Source organism: Lissotriton helveticus, chromosome 6, assembly GCF_964261635.1.
Source record: "Lissotriton helveticus chromosome 6, aLisHel1.1, whole genome shotgun sequence".
NCBI lineage: Eukaryota > Metazoa > Chordata > Amphibia > Caudata > Salamandridae > Lissotriton > Lissotriton helveticus.
Window position 1 is genome coordinate 1,907,369,698 of NC_136067.1, and position 21,858 is coordinate 1,907,391,555.

At 46.0% G+C, this 21,858-nt stretch overlaps 1 protein-coding gene across 1 annotated transcript in view; it reads right to left on the bottom strand.

Annotated features, from left to right (window-relative positions):
• The window catches only part of LOC144762929 (calpain-13-like), a 449,243-nt gene that overhangs the window by 141,252 nt on the left and 286,133 nt on the right, over window positions 1–21,858 (bottom strand). Inside the window, exon 8 of the mRNA XM_078648231.1 lies at window positions 12,283–12,327. Within this exon, the coding sequence (XP_078504357.1) occupies window positions 12,283–12,327 (45 nt within the window). The remainder of the gene's footprint in view (window positions 1–12,282; window positions 12,328–21,858) is intronic.

A 21,858-nucleotide genomic window follows, 5' to 3' on the forward strand; every position in this document is an offset into this window, starting at 1 on the left:
CCCTTGTTTACTTTTCGGGTGTTAGCGTTCATTCCTGACGCCCGGGAGGTGAAGGGGGGAAGATAGGGTGTTTAGCTTCGTGGATCCAGGACACTTCTGAGACAAATCAGGTGCGTGCATGACACTGGGGAGGGAGCTCTTACCCTTATTGTTCTCTATCGCCCCCCCACTCTATGCCTCTGTTTCCCGCCGCTTTTAGCGAACAGCTAGCCAACTTGATCACTTCATCTGCCCGAATCGCTATCCTTGGCGACTTCAACTACTGATACAATGATAGCGACGCTGGCCCTCATGCGTCCGAGCTGTTTGAAGTTCTTTCCAACCTCAACCTGACCCAACTTGTCACTTCTCCCACCCATATCAGGGGCCACATTCTAGACCATATTTGGACTCACAACCTCACGCTCTCCTGTCCTGTGATCACTCCTTGTATCTGGTCGGACCATTATATGATCGACACCGTGATCACAGTCAGGGGTCGTGTAAAGGTCCCTCCTTTGGTGGGTGGGGTTGCTCGTAAATGGAGCGCCCTTGATTCTCAAGGCTTTCTTTCCTTCTTGGCTGGGACTCGCCCCCCGCCGCGTAGTGTCGCGACCGTCCACACACTGGAGGATGATTTCTCCAGTTGGGTCACCAAAGCCAGCGACCATTTCGCCCCCCTTTCCAGATTCCCTCGCTCCCGGCACAGCAAGTCACATAGGTGGTTCAATACCGCCCTGAAAACTCAGCAACTCGAACTGCGCCAGATGGAGCGTAGGTGGAGACGTAATTACTCGCCCATTGATAGAGAGGTATACGTCGCTGCACGGAAAAAATATAAAAGTGCAATTATAGCAGCGAAATCCTCACATATTTCTGAAAGGATCCTCACTGCCCCTAACAAGTCCAAGGAGATATTCGGAGTCATGAGTGAGCTCACGACTGATGCCAGAACCCTTCCTTCTCAGGCCCCTACCCAAGAGTCCTGCAACGCCTTAAATAGTTTTTTCATTGAAAAAATTATTAAGATCAAGAACACCATTCCTCCCTCCTCTCCCGCCGCCATATCAGCTTCCTCTCCTGGAAATCCACTCTCACTGTCTTACTTCCCCGTCCTTGACCCTGCCACCCTGGCCAAACTCGTTGCCCGAGTTAAATCTGGCTCGCCCAATGACTGTTGTCCCCCCTATGTCTTCCATGACATCTGCCTGGCTCTGCCTGATTGCATTTTGCCTCTGTTAAATACCTCCCTTGAGACGGGCACGATACCCAACTCCTTTAAGGAGGCTGTTTTGGTGCCCCTGCTGAAAAAACCTGGAGCCGACCCGGTGGACCTTGCCAACTATCGGCCTATCTCCCTTCTGCCCTACTTGTCCAAACTCTTGGAGGCACATGTTACCAGTTGCCTCTCTCAATTTATCGAGTGTTCCAACTACCTCAAACCTAATCAAGCCGGTTTTAGACCAGCCCACTCCGTCGAGGCTGTGATCCTGGCAGTCATGGACTCTCTAAGGGGTAATGCCGATAGAGGGGCGCCTCAGGCGGCGTTCGACACGGTGGACCATAACATCCTTCTCCACCGTGTCGAGCAGGCCGGCATTCGGGGCCTGGCCTCTGCCTGGATCAAATCTTTCTTAACCAGAACCCAGGCGGTCCGTTTAGGCCCTTTCACGGCCGCTAAGGAACCATCCACCTGCGGAGTGCTCCAGGGATCATCCTTGTCCCCTCTGCTTTTTAATCTTTATCTCCAACCGCTTATCCACTCTTTGAAGAGGTGGGACATTACCGTCTTCAACTATGCGGATGATCTGCAAATTATCTTCCCCCTCAACACTCCCAATGCAGCTCTTGATTGTCAAGCGGTTATGCTACATATCCAGCAATGGATGAATTATAACCAGCTCAAGCTGAACCCGGGGAAAACAGAGCTAATCCTCCCGGGTAACAGCCCCATTCACTGGGGCCCACAGTTTTGGCCGGTGGAGCTTGGCTCCCCGCATGCTCCGGCTAAGTCAGCAAAGAGTCTCGGGGTTACCATTGATATAGAGCTCTCCCTTAAGCCTCAGGTGGGTGCTGTTGTGTCATCATGTATGTTCCAGCTAAGAAAAATCAGGAAAGTCGCCCACCTCCTTCCATCTGAGGCTCTGATACAAGTCCTGATTGCCCTGGTGCTCTCCCGCCTGGACTTCTCAAATTCCCTGTACTATGGCCTACCCAAATCCCTTCTCCACAGGCTCCAAATTGTGCAGACCTAGGCGGCTAGACTGGCCTATAAAATCCCGAAGTGGCAGTCTGCGAAACCGTTACTTCACAAACTCCACTGGTTGCCGGTTGAACAGAGGGCTGCCTTTACGATCGGCTGCCTGACATTTAAAGATATGTTCGGGACTTCTCCCGCCTTCCTTAAATCCCTGATCTCCCTCTACTGTCCGGTACGCAACCTACGGTCTTCTCATCGTCAGCTTTTAGTAACCCCCCCAATCAAGCTAAAAAAAATTGGCGGCCGTAGATTTGCTCACTTGGCCCACAAACTCTGGAAACCGCTGTCCCCCCTGCTTAAATCTTCTAACTGCCTTCTTGTATTCAGAAAACTCCTGAAAACTAGTCTCTTCACACAGTCTGGCTAGATTCCCTCCTTCGCACCTCCCAGCACCCAATCAGCGCCAGGAAACTTATGGTGTCAGAGCGCTATAGAAATTCCCCTTAAGATAAGATAAGATAAGTTAAGACTATATGGTCTGGCTGCATCACAGAACAGCCTCAGAGAAAAGATTCCGAAAGCTGCAGAGGGGTTCAGCTCATGCTTGGGCACCCTCTGACACAAAAACAAGCACTCTGCCTTCAGGATTGATAAGGCCTGCCCTAGGAGTGACTTCTAGGTTTATATGTGTCAGTGATTAAAGGTAGATATAGGTAACCTATATCTTAGTAAGGGGTGCATGCACCACCTTACCCAGGCTGCAGTAGCAGCCCTGTGGTGCCATTTTGGAATGCTTCCCAGGGGTGGCATAATACATGCTTCAGCCTCTGGTAGGCCTCTGGGGTACCTATTCCCTTAGTACCTAAGGTACCATATACTAGGGACTCACAAGGGCAACCCAGTAACCAATCTGGAGTTTACCTAAAGTACATGCAATCAATTTAGAGAGGAAGCAGCTAGGCTGGGGTCCTGGATAGCAGGGCCGCTGCCAGACTAAAGTCGAAAAACAGTGAAACGCCAGCAAAAAGTGGGGGTAACCATAGTAAGCAGATTCTTCTCTCCTACATCAGTCAGTACTGTCAAGTTTTGTTGGATGTGTGCCCTTCTGGGCAACTTTAAAAGAAGACGCGTCCCACCATTTTACACCAGTTGCAATCTTCTCAGGAGCCCTAAGTAAAGGAAGTTAGCATAATCCAGTCTAGTAGTGATCAGAGCCTGGATCTTCATTTAGTACGAGGGAAGAAGATGGAGGAATTTCTTAAGGCTCTTTAGAAGTCCAGAACAGATGCCAAAAACACTGGCTATTAGGGGAGCAAATGTGGCAGAATGGTCAAACTTTACTCGAAGTTACGAGCTACCTATGCAGGGGCTGGTGGAGGTGGAACCTCATTACTCCAGAAGATAATGTCCTAGCATAGAGGGGGAGCCCCAAAAAGCTACATTTTGGTTTTGCTAGCATTACACTGTGAGTTGCTGTTATGCATTCAGTGAAACACAGCCACTATGCAATACTTAAACTTGCTTAAAGCATAGGGATCATTTTTATCGAGTAAGGAGCAGTTGAGTATTGTTGGCATAAGAAACTATTTGTATGCTGAAAGATTCAATGATGGATGCCAGACGAGCCATATAAATATTAAAGAGTGTGGGGCTCAATGCTGACCCCTGAGGCACTCCAAAGCCCAACGGCTTAGGTTCGGAGGGGAATAGAGCCATCCACACTGATTGGAACCTGTATGTAAGAAAGGGGCTCAGACAGGTTAGTGTAAGTCTCCAAGACACTGCAGTAATAACGGGTGTGGGACAGTATCAAATGCTGCGGATAGATCCAGGAGAATCAGGGCTACCTGACTCTTCTGGTCAGCCACCAGCATTATAGTGTCATCGACCTCCAGTAACTTGATTTCAGTGTGAAATCCAGGACAGAAACCCAACTGAGAAGTATGTAACAGCTTGTTAGTTTCTAAGAAATCCGACAGTTGCCAATTTATGAGTGTTTCCAATATCTTGGCAAAAGCATGCAACAAAGATATTGGTCAGATATTGGACAGATTTGATTTATCTTCATCAGGCTTCTTTAATAATGAAATTAATTTAACCTGCTTCCAGTAGCTGGGGACCACGGCCGACTGTAGGGACATGTTTAGTAGTGATTTAGAGTAGGATTATAGCTGCACTGTTAGTAGCAAGAATATGGGGAGGACAGAGATCAGGGTCTCCACAGATTCTTCCATTGAAATAGGGACAGATTCTTGCGAAGCGGGGCTTGAGAGAGATGGTGAGCTCACTCTTTGAGCCATAAGGTTGTTGTTGCCTGCTGAATTAAAATGAGACAACTGGTATGAACCTTTCAACAAGTCCATTGGTTTGAGGGTGGTAAGGATTTGAGAACTTGTTGGTTACCCCACACACCTTCCACATGGCCTTCATATATGTTGACATGAAGTTGGTACCACAGTCTGATACCACTTCCTTGGGAAACGTTGCATGGGTAAAGGTCCTCATCAGTGCCCTGGGCACTGCAGGCACAGCCACTATCCTTAGAGGTATAGCCTCCAGGTACCTCCTTAGAGGTATAGCCTCCAGGTACCGGGTGGCATGGCCAACCAGGACCAGGATTACTCTGTTGTACATGGCTGTCTTAGGGTACAGAGGCCCAACAATGTTGATGCCACCCTTTCAAAGGGGGTGCCAAAGACAGGGAAAAATTGCAGGGGAATCTTGCGCTTCTCTCCTAACTTACCACCAACCTGGCAGGTAGGACAGGACCTGTAGAATGCAGCTGAGGCCCTCCTCATTTGAGGTAAATAAAAGTGGGTAATAAGCCTGTCAAATATCTTGTCCTGCCCGAATTGACCTGCCAGGGGTACATAATGAGTCAGCTCCAGGAGGAAGGCGCTGTAACACTGGGCTTCCCTGGAAGTCCCGATGAGGTGCTATTTGCCTCCCGGATCCCAGCGAGGGGTCCAGGAGGTCGGGTACTTTCGCGCCTTGGGTCCCCTGAGCCTCGCGGTGCGCACTTGTTCCCAGAAAGAGGGGTAGACTTCCTCCGGATTACTAGGGACAAGGTACTCTGGGACCCCTCCCGGCCTAGCGGTCAGCAGCCGGCAGCCGGCAGCCGGCAGCTAGACGGGCCAGGATGCCGCCCCAGCCCAGCCATGTTGCTCCATGCTCTGGAACCTTGAGCCTCCTATACAGGAGACCAATCTCCCAGTAAATTAGGTGTTCACCAGCTGCTTGGGCCTCGGTCTGCTGCCAAAAGCCCACATGAATAGATCATTCCATCTGAACCTTGCAGAACTCCTCCATAGTTAGACCCCTTTCCTGCTGCCAGGTGGCGAGCTCAGGTAGGTTTCCCAGGGCAGCAACATCCTCCCATGTAGGCTCTGGAGTGTCCTCAGAAGGTAAAGCCTCCTCCCGGACCATTGGAGTTTCAGGAGTGAGATTCCTGCGCCCCTTGCCTTTCCTCTTTTGGCAGATACCTGGGCTAATCTTTCAGGCTCCAGGTCCTTCTGACTACTCTTTTGGGCAGCCATAGACTGTTTGGTCAGGTACACCCACTCGGACTATCCTAACATCTCCAAATAGGACCCAAACTCCTTCTAGATGGCCTGCTCTAGGTCACTGCCAAGCACACATTCCACAGACATGGATGTACTCACAGGTACTCTCAAGGAGCCGTAGACCACCTCAATCAAGGGGATCCAGAGCCACTGGTTAGTGACTATCATAGCTGTCAGCTGCAACAAAATGGTGGAATATATTAGGGACTACCGACAGTTATCATGCTGGCTCCAGAGTATCTAAGACCCTCCACCCTCTGTCCATCGATGGTGACACATTGATTGTATTTCGTAGTTTTACTAGGCATGTGAGTTCTCTGTACCATATCTCTGTCCCCCAGGGAAAGTAGGGTAACCACTATGCTGTATCCAACACTATAAGGGACAATATCCTCCACAAGCGCTACATTAACCGACCCCAGTGTCTGCCCACCAGTGGAGGGAGGGGCTATGCCTGCTTGGGACACTTGACAATCCCTTGAAGTCTCTAACCTGTTGACAATCATAGCACTTAGGAGGTGCCTTCCCTGAAGACTTACTAGCAGGGAATCATCTCGTTTTCTGCTCAGGTGTGTATTCCTGACCATTGGAACAGGTTTGGGGCCCTTTTAAGGATGTCTTGTTTTCATGTCTGTCTCCCCCTCCATTTTTGGATGGGAACCCTGCCTACCCTTGCTGGGATCCCCCCAGATACCTTCTTATGGACCCTGGTGCTGAGCCAGCGGGTCGCCTCCTTAGCAAGCTCCCTGGGGTCAGTGTGCTGTCAATCAAGTGTTGGGGCAGGTCTGGAAAACAGTTACTGAACATATGTTATGTTATAAAATATTTTATAGCGCGCTCTATTACTCTCGAGTATCCTGGCGTGTAGGGGGTGTGTGAGGAAAGCAGGAAAGGAGGGCAGTAGAAGCATTTAGGCAGGTAGATCTTGAAGTGGACATGATTCTGCATTATGCGTAGGTGGAGAGGAAGAGCATTCCAGGCTCTGGCTACCATAACAGATATAGATTGGCCACCCAGCCTAGCGTACTTGAATCTAGGAAGGGCCATCCTACATTGGTTGGCAGATCTGAGGCAGCGATTGGGGACATACATAGCGAAGCGTTTTCTCAGGTACACTGGCCCAAGCTGCTCTCATATGCTCTCCTGCAAACAGATCACACAGCCCTATGTAACCATTCACATCACTGTCCTTCATCCACCCATCTAGTACCTTTAAAAAGGAATCGACTAAATCCAAACTGTACTATTGGGGCAGCTTCTGGACGCCTGCCTGTACTTCTCTGGGGTAAGGCCATATTTTCTGGCAATACCTCACCCTGAACCCCTTCGCTAGGGCCTGTAGGGTGTCCCTGCCCTTGATAGGGATGTGCTTCCAGACCCCACCCAATCCTCCCCAGGGATCCAGTGTATCCCTACAGCCAACTCATAAGCTTTAGACCATTTGCCAATGTCATTCCACACAACAAAGTCAGGCACCACACTTTTAGGGATATTGACCCTCTTGTCTCCAGTAGGCTGTGTAGGCATACTGCCACCATAATTGGTGTACTCAACCTGCTTAGATCTGATGTCTAGCTCTCTCAGACTTAGCTCATGAGTCATTCACCATTCTTCTATAGCTAGTCTCCTCTCCTCCATGGCTCTATCAGTCTCAGCCTTCTCCTTGGCCAAGGCCCTCTCAGCCTTCTTTTTTGCCAAGGACCTTTTAGCCTCAGCCTTCTCCTTACAAAACACCAAAACTCCTTGAGCTGGGCCACAGTGTAGGGCTCCATGTTAGCCAGCTCAAACTCTATACATGCAGAGGTGGATTCAGGCACAACAGTCAGAGAGAAAATTTAGAAAGAGCAAAAAGGCCAATCCGGAAACATTTACAGCCTAATTGTTCTCAGATATGGGATGGTAGTGTACACCAAATCACAGTATGGAACTGCACAAACACCAATCTTAATCCTCACCGATGACCACCAATGTAAGAAAGTAGGTTACTTACTGGACACATGGGGGGTGTACCCTGGTTAATCAGAAACCACAATCCTTGTCTAGGTAATGCACAAGCAAACCCCATATTAAGTATTAACCTTAGCTCAAACCCATGGCAGCTTTGCACAGAACAGTCAGGCTTAACTTGGAGGCAAAGCATTAATTATTAGTGCAAACAGTAGAACAGTGAAAATACATCACAAAAAGATTCCACAGAAGATTAGAAAAATAGAGCTGAATCTAATAAATAAACTTAGACCAAAATGACAAAAATCCAATCATTACAAATGTAGATATGAATTTTTTAAGTATAAAGTGTAAAATAAAGCAAGGAGTGCCAATCACACTTTTCTGGTGGGACTTGACTGTGTCATAGTCAAATGTTCAGGCTGACCATGATGAAGCACAGGTCAGATACAGTTCCAGATTAGTCCTGCTGAAGTTTTACCTTCCCAAGTTCTGTACCAAGAGTCCCATGCATGTTGGAGAGAGCCTTAAGGAGCAAGGAGCAGACTGGGCATTGAAGATGGATGTGCTGCAGCTTCGCGTTTGAGGTCCCCAGAGAGCGATCGACGCTGCAGTGCGAAAAGACGGTCTGGTGGTGTTTTGCACAGATTTTCGATGTGAGTGCCACAGTCTTGGTGCTAGGAGGCCTGTGTGCAGGCACAAAGAGCCAGCAGAAAGCTTTTAGGGAGCCTTTCATGTCCCTGAGGCTCAGATCAAGAAGCCAGCAGACTAGAGTCACTCAAGGTCCAAAGTTCATGAAAAAGCTGCAGTTCCAGTTCTTTTTCCCCAGGTAAGAGGGCAGCATGCAACAAGTCAGCACAGCAGGGCAGCAGTCCCTTTTGAGCAGCAGCCCAGCAGTGTCAGTCCTTGTAGCAGCACAGCAGTCCTTCCTCCTTTCAGAGCAGCCCCGGGTCCATAGAATAGTGAAGACTTGGTGTCTGAGGTCCAGTATTTATACACAGTTGTGCCTCTGAAGTGTCATAATCCCTGCCTTCCTGACCCTGGCTCCAGACTAACTATAGGGGTTATGCAGACCTTTGTGTGGAGACAGAACACAGCCCATTCAAATGTTAGTGCGGCTGTGCCAAGCTGCTCCCCGCCATCCTGCCAGTAATGGCCCTCCAGTCACACCGAAGCTCCCCATTGTGTGTGGCTGTTTAGGCAGAATACACAAAGCCCGACTGTCAGCTAAATCCAGTCATGTGACCCAAATGGCTAAGACAAGAAAATACTAACTTTCTAAAAGTTGCATTTTCAAATTTCTAATTCAAAATCCGACACCACCATAAGTTAGCATTTAAAACTCTTGTTCCAGAGACATCAAACATTGCACTCTGCCCTCTGGGCTGTCCAGGGCCTTTCGCAGGGGTGTCTTATATATATAGCAAAATGGAAGGTTTGGGCCTACCAAAAGGATTACTTTGCCAGGTCAAAATGGCAGTATAAAACTACACCCACAGGTGGTGGCAGGCCTGGGATATGTTTTAAAGAGTTATTGAAGTAGATTACATTACCAGTGGCGCAGGCCCACTAGCAGCATTTAATATACAGGGCCTGGGAACATGCATTGCCACTTTACTAGGGGCTTACAAGTACATTGAATATGCCAATTGGGTATATGACAATATTACCATGTTGTAGGGAAAGAGCACAAGCATTTTAGAATTGGTCAGCAATGGTAAAGTGCGCAGAGCCCTAAGGCCAGCAAAAACAAAGTCAATAAAAACAGGAGGTCTAACACCACCTCAAGCTAAGGCAGCATAATAAATAGGAACCAACAAAGCTACCCCTGGACAATATGTTCATCCACAAGTAAAAAATATGTTTGCCAATTAATTTGCCACAAAATGAAAAACAAATCGAATAGAGATCAGAGAAGCTGAGCTATGCATGTAATTTGAGCTGAAAGAGTTACCACTCATAGACGGGGATTGACAACTGATGTTCTACCAAAAAATAAAATAAAAAAACATGGGGAGAGATGATGCACCTGTACCATTAGTAGCCTTTAGATTTCAATGGCCTCTGTTTATGAATCTCTAAAAGAACAAATGTTAAAACAGTAATCTTGTTTATTTTTTAACCGAACTGACCAGTAAACATAGAAAGTATGTCTTTTGGTTTTAAAAATAGGATCATCCAATGAAGGCCTGGAAGACCTTGCATTGGCTCCCTGAAGAAGCCGGAATCCATTTTAAAATGTTCTTTTTTTAAGTTTATTTAAGATATACTTCAGGCTTAGAATCCACAATCCCACTAACCTATATAGTATAGGTGAAGGAGCAAATTGGAATTCACTGTTTGTGGCTGTCCTTTACTTTAAACCAGTAGGCTCTCACGGGGCCAAATAATCCGCCCTTTGAACGTTAGGATCCAAATTTATACAAATGTACTTGCTAATAATTATAAGTAAGGCTAACTTAATGCAGCAAAGTCTAAGACTTTTCTTCTTAAAACAAACGCAAATGAACAACAGTACATTACTTTTTGGCACTTAAAGCAAGCCCTAAACCCCCTCTGGGCCAGTGTTCTTGAGGTGAAACAAAACATTAAAAGAGAGATTTTTGAGAAAAGCAATCACAAATTTCTTATTGTTTGTAGCAAAACTGCAGCACCAGTTTCTTATGTCATCAAGATCTCTAAACCTTCCAGTTACAAGATTGAACTCCGAGGAGAGACAAGCAGGAGCAATGCCTGCTGCAAATAAACAAATAACAAATCAAGATGGCTTCATGCATTGAATCCATGTATGAGATAATGAAATTAATTTGCCAATGAGCATGATTGTGTAGTCTCTTAAGTAATGTAATGGCAACATTTCATAGGAGGTAGAATGATACATCTAACAGCCAACAAACAGCATGACTCAAACAAGGCAGTGGTTGAAGAACGTTGACCCAAAGCTTACTACATGAACTTTGCGAATAACTGGTGTGCAGATAGCTGCACTGGTCAGCCAGACCTTGAAACTGCCTAAATGGGTACATACATCCACCGTTAGGGAGTGAAAGAATGACAGTGTGGGGCGAGCAGGGGGTGGCAGCGGCTCTGTCTCCCTGCTGAGGCTGCAGCAACTTTCTCTCTTTCTTCTCCTGCCAACCATCACAGCCCATACCTGTCTAGGGTACTGGGGGGTGGGCATGTTTGTGCTGTTTGACACAGAGAGGTATTGGTACATGCTACGGTGAAGCAAGTCAAGGGAGAGGTTGCTTCGTCTCCATCAACCCCTGATTAACAGTTAGGGAATACCATGAGTGTGGAAGAGCGTGAGTGTCTCCTTTCCCTTTCAATTACCATAACTCATGCGTAAACTACTATCTAGTCAAACCACTTGCTTCAGCAGAGAACCAGTACAGAGTGAGAGAGTGCAGCTGCTTTGGACTGTGCAATCCTTCATTTGGTGTGTGCACAGTCTTACAGTAAACTGCCTCTCCATTTGCTCCAATGGAATATTCAACACACCAACATTCACATGGAAAAGCCAGGAAGGGTTCCACAGTGGTATGCGAACAAGTGCCTGAGATACCCCTTCGGGGGTCGATTCGGGCGCTTATACAAGTACTACTACATTTACATTTACATTTACAGTAAACTGCCTCTCCATTTGCTCCTAGGGAATATTCAACACACCAAGGGGCAGTAATATTTACTTTATAAGTGTAGTACTTTCTGGGGGGCACTTGAACACTTATCCTCTTTTCTGTTTAGAGAATCCATTCACAACTGAAATCTTTGGCTTTCTCTCCTCAAGGTGATAAACACGGGACAAGCATCGAATCTCTGTTTTACTTTACGCTCTACGTCGAAGTTTGCTTGAATTCCAATAACCATGAGGCTTCCATTCATTAAACTATTGTATTTCGAAAGAAATCCTCAAAGACTACCTTAAATGTATCTACTTATGATGGAATAAAATCGTAAGACTTTTTAATTTTTCTATTGATACAGATAATTGCTCCTGACTTTACTTGAACTCATGCAAATGATGTCATCTCAAAGCAAACACAGACATTCACCCCCAGTCACAGATTTGGGTTGAATCCATCATTCTTCTGTAGCTCACTTCACCACCCCAGTTCAGACATGGCCATATGCAAATCAATCTTGACCCTGTGCCTCATGGGAACAGTCCAGCCCAAATTGCCAAGCCAGGTCGACCCTGGACTGAATGTCATCACAAACATATCTGAAATACTAACAAATTAATATAGTTTTTTGTATTTTCTTAATCAATTTTCATGGAATATATAATGAACGACTCCCAGGATGGAATTGCACCTATATTTTTTATGTGTGCTAATCTGTCGGGCACGGGGGGTGTACCTATTTTTAGCCCTTTATTAAAACTTACATAATGAGCAGGGAAACAGCCCACTTAGATACTTAGTGTACCTGAAATCTTTCAAAAAATGCTTGTTTTGCCCAGTATACAGCTTTACACATGCTTTTATAAACGGCAAATTGAAAAAAGCTCTTTAAATGAGGTCCCTGGTTAAAGAGGTTTTTAGGCTAAAAGACGTACCACAATGTGAGTGTAAGGATGAATATGCTTACCGTGGAAGGAACACTCGACCTACGAAGATCTTCACTGTATTTGGTCTGAAAAGAAATGTAAAAAAGCTTATGAGGTTGGCTTAAATCTATCGTTGCTACTAAAATAGAAACACATTTGTAGTATGTAATTAACATTAGGACATGCAGTCAATTGCATCAGGCAGTGTTTTGTCCAATACGATGCGAGCCGTGTGTACATTTAAACTGCAAAGACATTTCTAAGATAAACATATAGGTCCTTCTGTGTTTCTCCACCCCTTCTTTTAACATCATCTGTTGGCCAAGACTCATTTTGAAGCACTTTTACCTCGCCTGGCATAAACGTAACACAATGGTGCTGTATCTTATGAGACGGTGACAATCAGGTGTTCTATTCTAATACCCACAATATCTCCCCAACTTCCTTCTTCAAAGTCTTTCTTTCTCAGAAGGGTAATTGTATAATTTTTTTTTTAGGATTCTATCAAACCATTATAAGCCAATGGGAAGATACATCAAATGCTATCTTGTTTATGGCACGTTTATACCTTCCACTTTAACCAAAGGTAAATTAAGCGTCTTAGGGCCAGATGTAGGTAAATCTTTTTTACCGATTCTAAAATACCGAATTTTACCGATTCGGTATTTTAGAATCGGTAAATTAGATGTAGGTAATAATTCGGTATTTTTTACCGAATCGGTAAGATTCGGTAATTACCGAATCGGTATTTACCGATTCGGTAATTGCCATTCATTCCTATGGGCCTGGAGGCCCATAGGAATGAATGTCGAAATTGTGGAATAGTCAAGGGTGGCAGGGTGTCACTTTGACACCCTGCTGCACCCCTGATTAGTGCTTGTGTGCCATGTGGCACACATACATGCCCTAAGGGCATGTATGTCTGTCACATGGCACATGTGTAAATGCACATAATTGCATTTACATAGGAATTCGTTATTTACCACCAACTTATAGTTGGTGGTAAATAACGAATCCTTAAAGCCCTGAAGCACTGTTAACTGTGCTTCCTACATTTCATTTACCGATTCGGTAATTTACCGAATCGGTAAATTTACCGAATCGGTAGTCTTTTGAAGCCCTACAACTCAATATCCAAATACCGGTCGGTAACGGCCGAAATTCGGTATTTTCGGCCGTTACCGACCGGTATTTGGATAACTACATCTGGCCCTTAACTTTATATATGCCAGGCGTCCCATCACTACCGTTACTACAACTGGCTAGGAAAAATCATCATTTACTTTTCTTTCAGTCTTACATATCCCTCAATGTCCCTCAGGGCCAAACTTTATCCCTTCTCCACATATATTGACTGTTCCATGACAATTTGTTGCACACCACCCAGAACTCTCTTTAGCGATTGATGATTTCTTATTAGACCACCCTTTCACAACTCATGTTCTCCCTCTAATTAATGATGCATCTTCTTCATTCCTGCTCATCATTTCTTTTTTCTAATGTGGCACTTCCAACTCACCTCTCAATAATACCTACAGTGCATTCATCCTACTGGTCGGTCTCATTCTCACCATTTTCCACAGACATTTGTGATGCGAAATCTGGTAAAACAAGCATAGAGCTCTCCATTGTACGGTATTATTTTATTTTGGGGCATTTCTGTCTCAATCCATGCATATTTATTTGCTGCTGATTTTATCTGTCTTTGCCAGTATTTATTTTGGTTTTGTAAAATATAAAGTTGAAACTAGTATTTTGCTGCACATATTCAATTGATCAAGGGACTCTGATGCATGAATGCCTGATGGATTTTAATACTGTGGAAGGGCGAGATTTTGATCGATACCTTATCACTATTGATCTAAACCCCGATCTGGTCGACTGAACCTTTGTTGCCTGTCTTTGAGGAAGAAAGTGCCTCTCTCCCCAAGTTAGTTCACCCAATAAAGGACCCCGCTCCAAAAGAACACAAACAACTTCTAGCTTTCAAAAGTTTATTGTAAGGATAGGATAAGCTGCAAATACAGACATCTCAGAATGAGATTCACGAGATACACAGGTCCAACTACATACATGTGCTCTCTGAAAGCCCTCAGACGAGCAACGGAAATTACCAACACAAGTTCTAAGAATAATAAAGCTATCAGCATTGACGCATATCTCTCCTTCATTTAAGTTGGAGGAAAACACACAGGTTAGGCTGTCCCTACCCTGCTCTAGATGGTATCCCTACTTAACCAAATCCCAACCTAACAAAGGTGTCAGCAGTGAATGACCCCCAAGGGAAGTCACTCACTCTTAGTCTCTTGGTGAAAACCTATAGTTCTCCAGTCATGACCCCTCTCTGCCTACCCATCCGCTCTCTAAAGGGTCCTCAGGTATCTGCTCTAACTCCACCCAGGGGTGCTGTCCCTAATACAAAACAGTCAACAACATTTGAGACGCCCCTCATGAGACGCCTCTCACGTGGTGTAGCTTCTGGCTTTTTCCATGCTGCTTTGTATTGGGCCTCATACGTTGGAGTTGACCTTGCTTCTCAGACTCTTCTCCGGCCCGCTGATACCCCTTAAACATTCCGGAACCCTCCTCCATGTCTGGGCCGTCTACTGAACAGACCTCTATTCATATTATTTATAATCGGATCCTCCCTTTCTCTTGCAGACAGACATCTGCAGCCAAGAACCCAACTCTCATAGACTTCCAAAAAGGTTTGCAACATTTCTCGGCCCAGACATGTACGTGTAAATCAATGTTAAAGCATTTCAGGCCTACAACATTTCTCATAATAATTATAGCATTCAACTTCTTCATTAATTAAGGCATGTTAATACTCTTATTCTATTATTCAGTAAACACATCTATAAATCATGGCCCATTAATGCAATAGCCAAAACATTAGTTCAATCTATGTCGTGAAAAGAAACACCTTCCCCTTCCCTTCTAGCTCTGGCCCTGAGGCCTACCACATTCTGCGTTTAACCACATGCCATCTTACATTTTAGCAGTTACACGACATGGATTCAGGAATAATCACATCTAATAAAATCATATAGTGTCACACATTTCTGTATTAGTTCCACTTCTACTTAAATCTCTACATTAGCTATACATTCAGAATATAATTGCAGATACTACTAGCACTCATGGCATTTCTCCTCATGATTTGTGCTTACTACAGGTAAGTGTGATGTACTCATACATTTAGGTCAGTTTGCGCTCTCTCAGTTCCCCCCTTTGATGACCTCTCGGGGTCATCACTAATATTTAAACTGCAGTTATTGCTGGCATAACTTGTCTCTGCGCTTCCAGAGCCCTCAGACTCCTGTACTGATTATCTTGTATGGCAGCCAATCTCTGCAGCTGCTCTCTTTGGGCCCTTTCTGACCTTCTTGCTCTGTACCATTTGAATACCCTCACCAATCCCCACAATATGATCCCACAGATCAATATTATGATGATAGGTTTTAGTATATACCACACAAAGCTTTTGCCTAAGGCGGAAATCCACCCTCCAACTTCACTCATTCCGTGGCCCACCTTTTCCCAGACATTTTCTCTACTCAAGTCTTCGATCTCCTTGTGAATATCAGTTATGTTCCTAATAACTTTCTCAAGGGGCTTCGAATTGTCTGGAATGTAAGTACAACATTCCTGGACCTTCAAAGCCTTACAGACTCCGCCCTCTTTTGCTAGTAGGACATCTAACGCAAGACGGTTCTGAAGAACCATAGCCCTTATCGATTGCATCTCTCCCTCTACCAGCATTAAGGACTGAGCAGTGCTGGCAGACAACCTGTCGACGACTGTTGCCAGTCGTCTAATTTTAACATCATTAAGGATTACTCCCAAAAGAGGGAACATAGCTCCAAAGACATCTCCAACCATTTCTGCATCTCCTATATCTCTCCTTCCCCTCGATGATGTCTTGCCCTCAATGATCACTAAGTCTTGTGCATGATATATTTTGGGGAAGACAATTGCTAGGTAACATGATCCATACCAGTTGTCAGGTAGTCTCACGTAGGCATTTCTTCCACATACAAAATACACATTTGGAATCACTTGCATTCCCTTCAGGAAATCCTTAGTATAGTACTCTATATTGAAAGCATGTTCACAGCTGACTTCTCCCACGTATACATTTTCATAATACGTTTTGGCTCGGTGAAGACATAGCTTTCCTTTCTGCGTCTTATCTAAAGCTATTGGACCACTACTACCCTTTCTCTTGTGTGCCTTCTCTTCCTCGGTCCAATCTGTTTTCCATTGTCCTGATTTTTTCAAAATCTTTTGTCTCCTGTAACGATCATCCACCTGCCCTATGAACTTCTTCTCGACTTCTGACACCTTGCATGTCAGGTTATTTCTACGGGCATGTGAAGTATCTAAGGTAATCCAAGGAATGAAGAACTTAGCCAATCTGTCTTCACTCTTCCAGTAGTCCCATTTGTTCATCTGCTTATAATTTGGGACTTCTGGCAACACTGAATCATAGTTGGAGAAATAGTATTCAAAACTATCTCTCTCATAAAATATACTAAGCAATAAGCTACATGTAATGCCATATGTCAGCGGGAGGTGATGATATCTAATGCCTTCATCTACAGACGCCGGCAACTGCATGCAGACGTAACAGTCCTTAACCTCCATGGCATCCACGTATTCATATAAGAGTTTAGCATAAGCATTTGACCTAAAGTCTCCTTGGGACTCATCTACGTGTAACCTGCGGGCTTCTGCAGCTAATAACGCCTTCTCTTGAGTGTTTTCCCTTTTCTCACCAGCAACAGTGGGTGTAAGCGTTTCTACAGATTTCACATCAGTTACCTTCGCCTCTTCCTCATGTCCCTTTACATAAGAAATTGTTACCACTAAAGCTATTAATATTATCACTCCTACTATTAGTGTACCTATTATACATTTAGCTCTGCGGTTCTGGGTGCCGGCTTCCATTTCGTCAGACAATATGGCTCTCTCTTATCTTGGCACAAAGTTCCTTTCTTCTCGTTCCTTTACAGTCTCTTTTTACTCCTTTTTGTCTTTAGAATCACACAACTGGAAGCTGACAACCTTTTTCGCAAAAGTCCTTTAACAGTTCAATAAAGACAACCCTAGCCCTTCTCCATCAACTCAAGGGAAGTTCCCTAATATTCTCTGCTTCCTGGGCGCTAGGTAATCTTCTTTGTTTCTGCTTGCTTTATTTACAAAGTCCTTTAAGCATCTACTATCAGGTTTGTACCTGCAGCTTCGATAGCAAAGTTCAGTATTTCCAAACGAAGATTGTGCTCTTCATGGGCTGTTATCGTTGTACCAAAGTCGGGGAATTGCAATTCTGAAAGAAACATGTGTTTTAACTTGCTGAGGCGGGGAGGTCTGGGGAGCATGAATGTTAGTGACCCTTCTTGTTCGACTCCGGGTACCAACAGTCGTATTTCCACGGTGACGATGGGCTCAGAACTGGACACCACCACCGCTCGAATCCTCCCTGTCTCCTGCTTCAAAGACATTTGTCGCCAGATATGTCCACTCAGGTGTGGAGTATCTTCTGTTAGGCACACGCACTCTTCTTGACCTTCTTCGGTCCGGTGCTTCAGCGCCCTGAGCACCTTCTTCCGGGTCTGAGTCTTCTGATATCGGAGGAAGGGTTACCTCTGGAGTTGACCTCAGGCTAGAGCTCCTTCTTTGCGGCCAATTAGCTTCTCCACGTGCCCTTCTACTCCTTCTCCTTCTTGTCTGTTCTCGCTCTCTATCAGACCTGTCAGTGTCTGACTCGTACTCCCAGCTACTTTCTCCTTCTGTAGCGTCGTCTGTTTCGCTGTTGTACTGACCGTCCTCAGCTTGGTCAGACTCGTTCCCTGCTTCCGCTGGCACCTCTTCAGCTTGGCTAGCCCCCTCTATGGCTTCTCGGTCCTCTGCTGGACGTCTATCCGAGAGAGGAGCTGTTTCTTCCCGAGGTGCTGGAACCCTTCGCGTATGTGACGCGTGGATCCAATTGGGCAGGCCTCCCACCTTCACAGCCGTATTCGCGATCAGGATGATCTGGAAGGGCCCACGCCAACGAACATCCAAGCAGCTTCTTCTCACATGTTTTTTCACCAGGACCCAGTCCCCAGGATACAGGTCATGGCACGGGCCCTGGCACGATGGAACCTCGGCAGCCTGCACCTGAAGGGACACAGAATGAATGGCGTCAGACAGCCCCTTACAATAGTCCAGGATCATATCATCTGTGATATTTAACAGTGCAGTAGTTGGGACAGATGGCAGCCTCATTGCTCTCCCCATTAACACCTCATGTGGGGACAACCCCGTTCTTCTGTCTGGGGTACTACGAAGGCTCATGAGGACCAATGGCAGGGCGTCAGGCCAACTCAGGGTCGTTGAGGAGCACACCTTTGCAATTCGGGCTTTGATCGTGCCATTGATCTGCTCCACAATTCCTGAGGCTTCTGGTCGGTAACTACAATGCAACTTCTGATCGATATTCAGAGCTGCACAAATCATCTTCACAAGCTCGCTATTGAAATGCGTTCCCCTATCTGATTCCAAAGAGGCCGGCACCCCGAAGCGCGGAATGAGTTCCCTAAGCAGTAACTTAGCCACTGTGAGGGTGTCGCACCTACGTGTAGGGTATGCCTCAACCCATCTGGAGAACACACAAACAACCACCAGGACATAGCGGAGGCGGTTGCATCTCGGCATTTCAATGAAATCTATCTGCATTCGATTGAATGGACCTCCAGACCTTCCTATGTGACTCAGTGCAACTGGTGTTCTTTTCCCTACGTTCAGCTGCTGACAGGTCACACAACGCTGGCACACTGCTTCTGCTGCTATTCTAAACTTAGGATTGTACCAAGTCTGTCTAAACACTCTCAGCATAGCGTCTCTCCCTAGGTGTACGGGACCATGTATGTGTCTGGCCATTGGGCTCACCATCTCATTTGGCAACACTGCTCTGCCATCTGCTGAGACCCAAAAATGGGACTCACCCACTACACATCCTGCCTTTTCCCATGTTTCTTTTTCAAAATCAGGAGCATCTTCTTGCATGTTTGCCAATTCGTCCCAAGTATCAACAGTTTCCAATATCATGGCTAATTCAGTCCTTACATTTATTCCACCCACTTCCACCTCTGTGAAAGAGTACCCTTGTTCTGCGCAATACCGCGCAACTTCATCAGCATATCTATTACCTTTCGAAACGAAGTCCTCATTTCTGGTATGTGCGGTGCACTTTACAACTGCGATACCTGCTGGGCATTGCAACGCCTCTAACAACAGGCGCACAAACTCTCCATTGCGAATGGGAGAGCCTGAAGAGGTCATGAACCCTCTTTGAGACCATAACTGCCCGTAATCATGAACCACCCCATAACCATATTGGCTGTCGGTGTATATGGTGACTCGAATTTGATTGCTTGCCAAGCAAGCACGTGTCAAGGCAATAATCTCGGCTACCTGAGCGGAGTGTACTCCTTCCAGGCACCCAGCTTCTACAACTCCAGTAATTGTACAAACAGCGTAAGCTGCTCTCAACTGCCCAACTTCGTCTCTTACACATGAGCCATCGACAAAGAAAATTTCGTCTGGGTCGGTCAGTGGCTCATCTACGATGTCGGGTCTGGGTTTGGTGCATAGTTCAGTCACATCGAGGCAGTCATGGTCTGTACATTCATCATCATCCTCGATATCATTTGGGAGTGGCATCAAGGTGGCAGGGTTCAAAACAGAGCATCTCTTGAGGGTCACATTCTCTGCAGCAAGAATAACTTGCTCATAGCGCGTGAGCCTGCTGTTAGTCAGATGCTGTGTTTTGGTCCTGGTCATCAACAGTTCAACAGAATGGGGCACGCACACCTCTAACGGGTGCCCCATGACGATATTTTCACATCTCTCAATGCTGACACCCGTTGCAGCAACGGATTTGAGACATCCGGGCAACGCTGCGGCTACTGGGTCTAAAGTAGCCGAGAAATAAGCAACTGGTCTACGGGCATTCCCATGGATTTGGACTAACACAGACAACGCGCAACCTTCTCTCTCACAACAGTAAAGAAAAAAATGGTTTATTGTAATCAGGCATTCCCAATGCCGGAGCACGACACAGGTCCTCTCGCAGCTGTAAGAATGCCATCAAACAGTCTTTGTCCCATGGTACCGGATCGCTCACCTCCTTGTGCGTCAGTTTTTGCAAGGGCTTTGCTTTCAGTGAAAAGTTCGCGATCCACTGTCGGCAATAACCCACCATCCCTAGGAACATCCTGACCTCTCTCTGTGTCTTAGGCGCATTCATTTTCATGATCGCCTCTATCCTGTCTGGTGACACCTTCCGTTTGCCTTTCTCTATTCTGTGTCCCAAGTACTGCACTTCTGTCAGGCAGTACTGCAACTTTCCCGGGGACACCTTGTGCCCATTGGCAGCTAGGTGATTTAACAAAGCAATGGAGTCCTCTCTGCAAGCTTCTTCTGTTTCTGACGCCACGAGGAGGTCGTCTATGTACTGGACCAGAACTGACTTCTGGGGCAGCACTAGACTTTCAAGATTTTTCTTCAAAAGCTGGTTAAAGATCGATGGGCTCTCTGTATACCCCTGAGGAATACGACACCATGTTAGGACGCGATTTTCCAGCTTAAATGCGAAAAGAAAATGGCTTTCTTCGTCCAGAGGGATCGAAAAGAAAGCCTGACAAAGATCAATCACAGTGAACCACTCAGCTTGGAATGGAATCTGAAACAGTATCACTGATGGATTCGGTACCACTGGACAACACGAAACGACTATGTTATTAATCTTTCGAAGGTCCTGTACTATCCGAAATTTCCCATTTGGTTTCTGCAGACCCATAATCGGGGAGTTGCATGGACTACCCACGATTTCTTTCAGTATTCCCTGTTTAATCATGGACTCGATCACGGGCTTTATGCCTGCAATCGTTTCTGGAGTCAATTTATATTGGGGTGTTCTTGGGAACTCAGCATGCGGTTTCACTACAATTTTCACTGGGTCCACCCCTTTGACCAATCCAATCTCTTCCCCAGTGAAGTCCCATACTTCTGGTGCCACTGTCTCTCTCAAGTCCCAGGGGAGCTCATCTACTGTCAAAGTAGGGTACAGCTCCACGCATATTCTTGAGTTTGCAACTTTGAAGTCTGCGTCATCATCATTGGTCAATACCTCCACTCCCTGAGGTGTACAGTATATTGTACAATTCAATTTACACAACAGGTCTCTGCCTAGCAGACACACAGGACTTGAATCGCAAACCACAAACTGGTGCTCATCGCTGTACTTCCCTATTTTCACCTGTACTGGTTCTGTCAATTGGCTGGTTATTCTCCTGTTTGCGACCCCCACCACTTGTATGGTCTCTCCAGACATGGGCAGGTCTGGAACTGCAGCTGATCTGATCGTGGATCTAGTGGCTCCTGTGTCCACCAGAAATGTCGTGGGGCACCCTGCTACTTCTGCTTCGACATAGGGTCCCCTCTGGTCCACCTCCAAGGCTGCCCCGAGGGTGCAGTCTTCTCTTTCCACTCTCTGTCCGGTTAATGGGTCCACATAATAGCACTCTTCTCCTTCTACAAACAGGGGCATCTGTCTATAGGTCTTACCC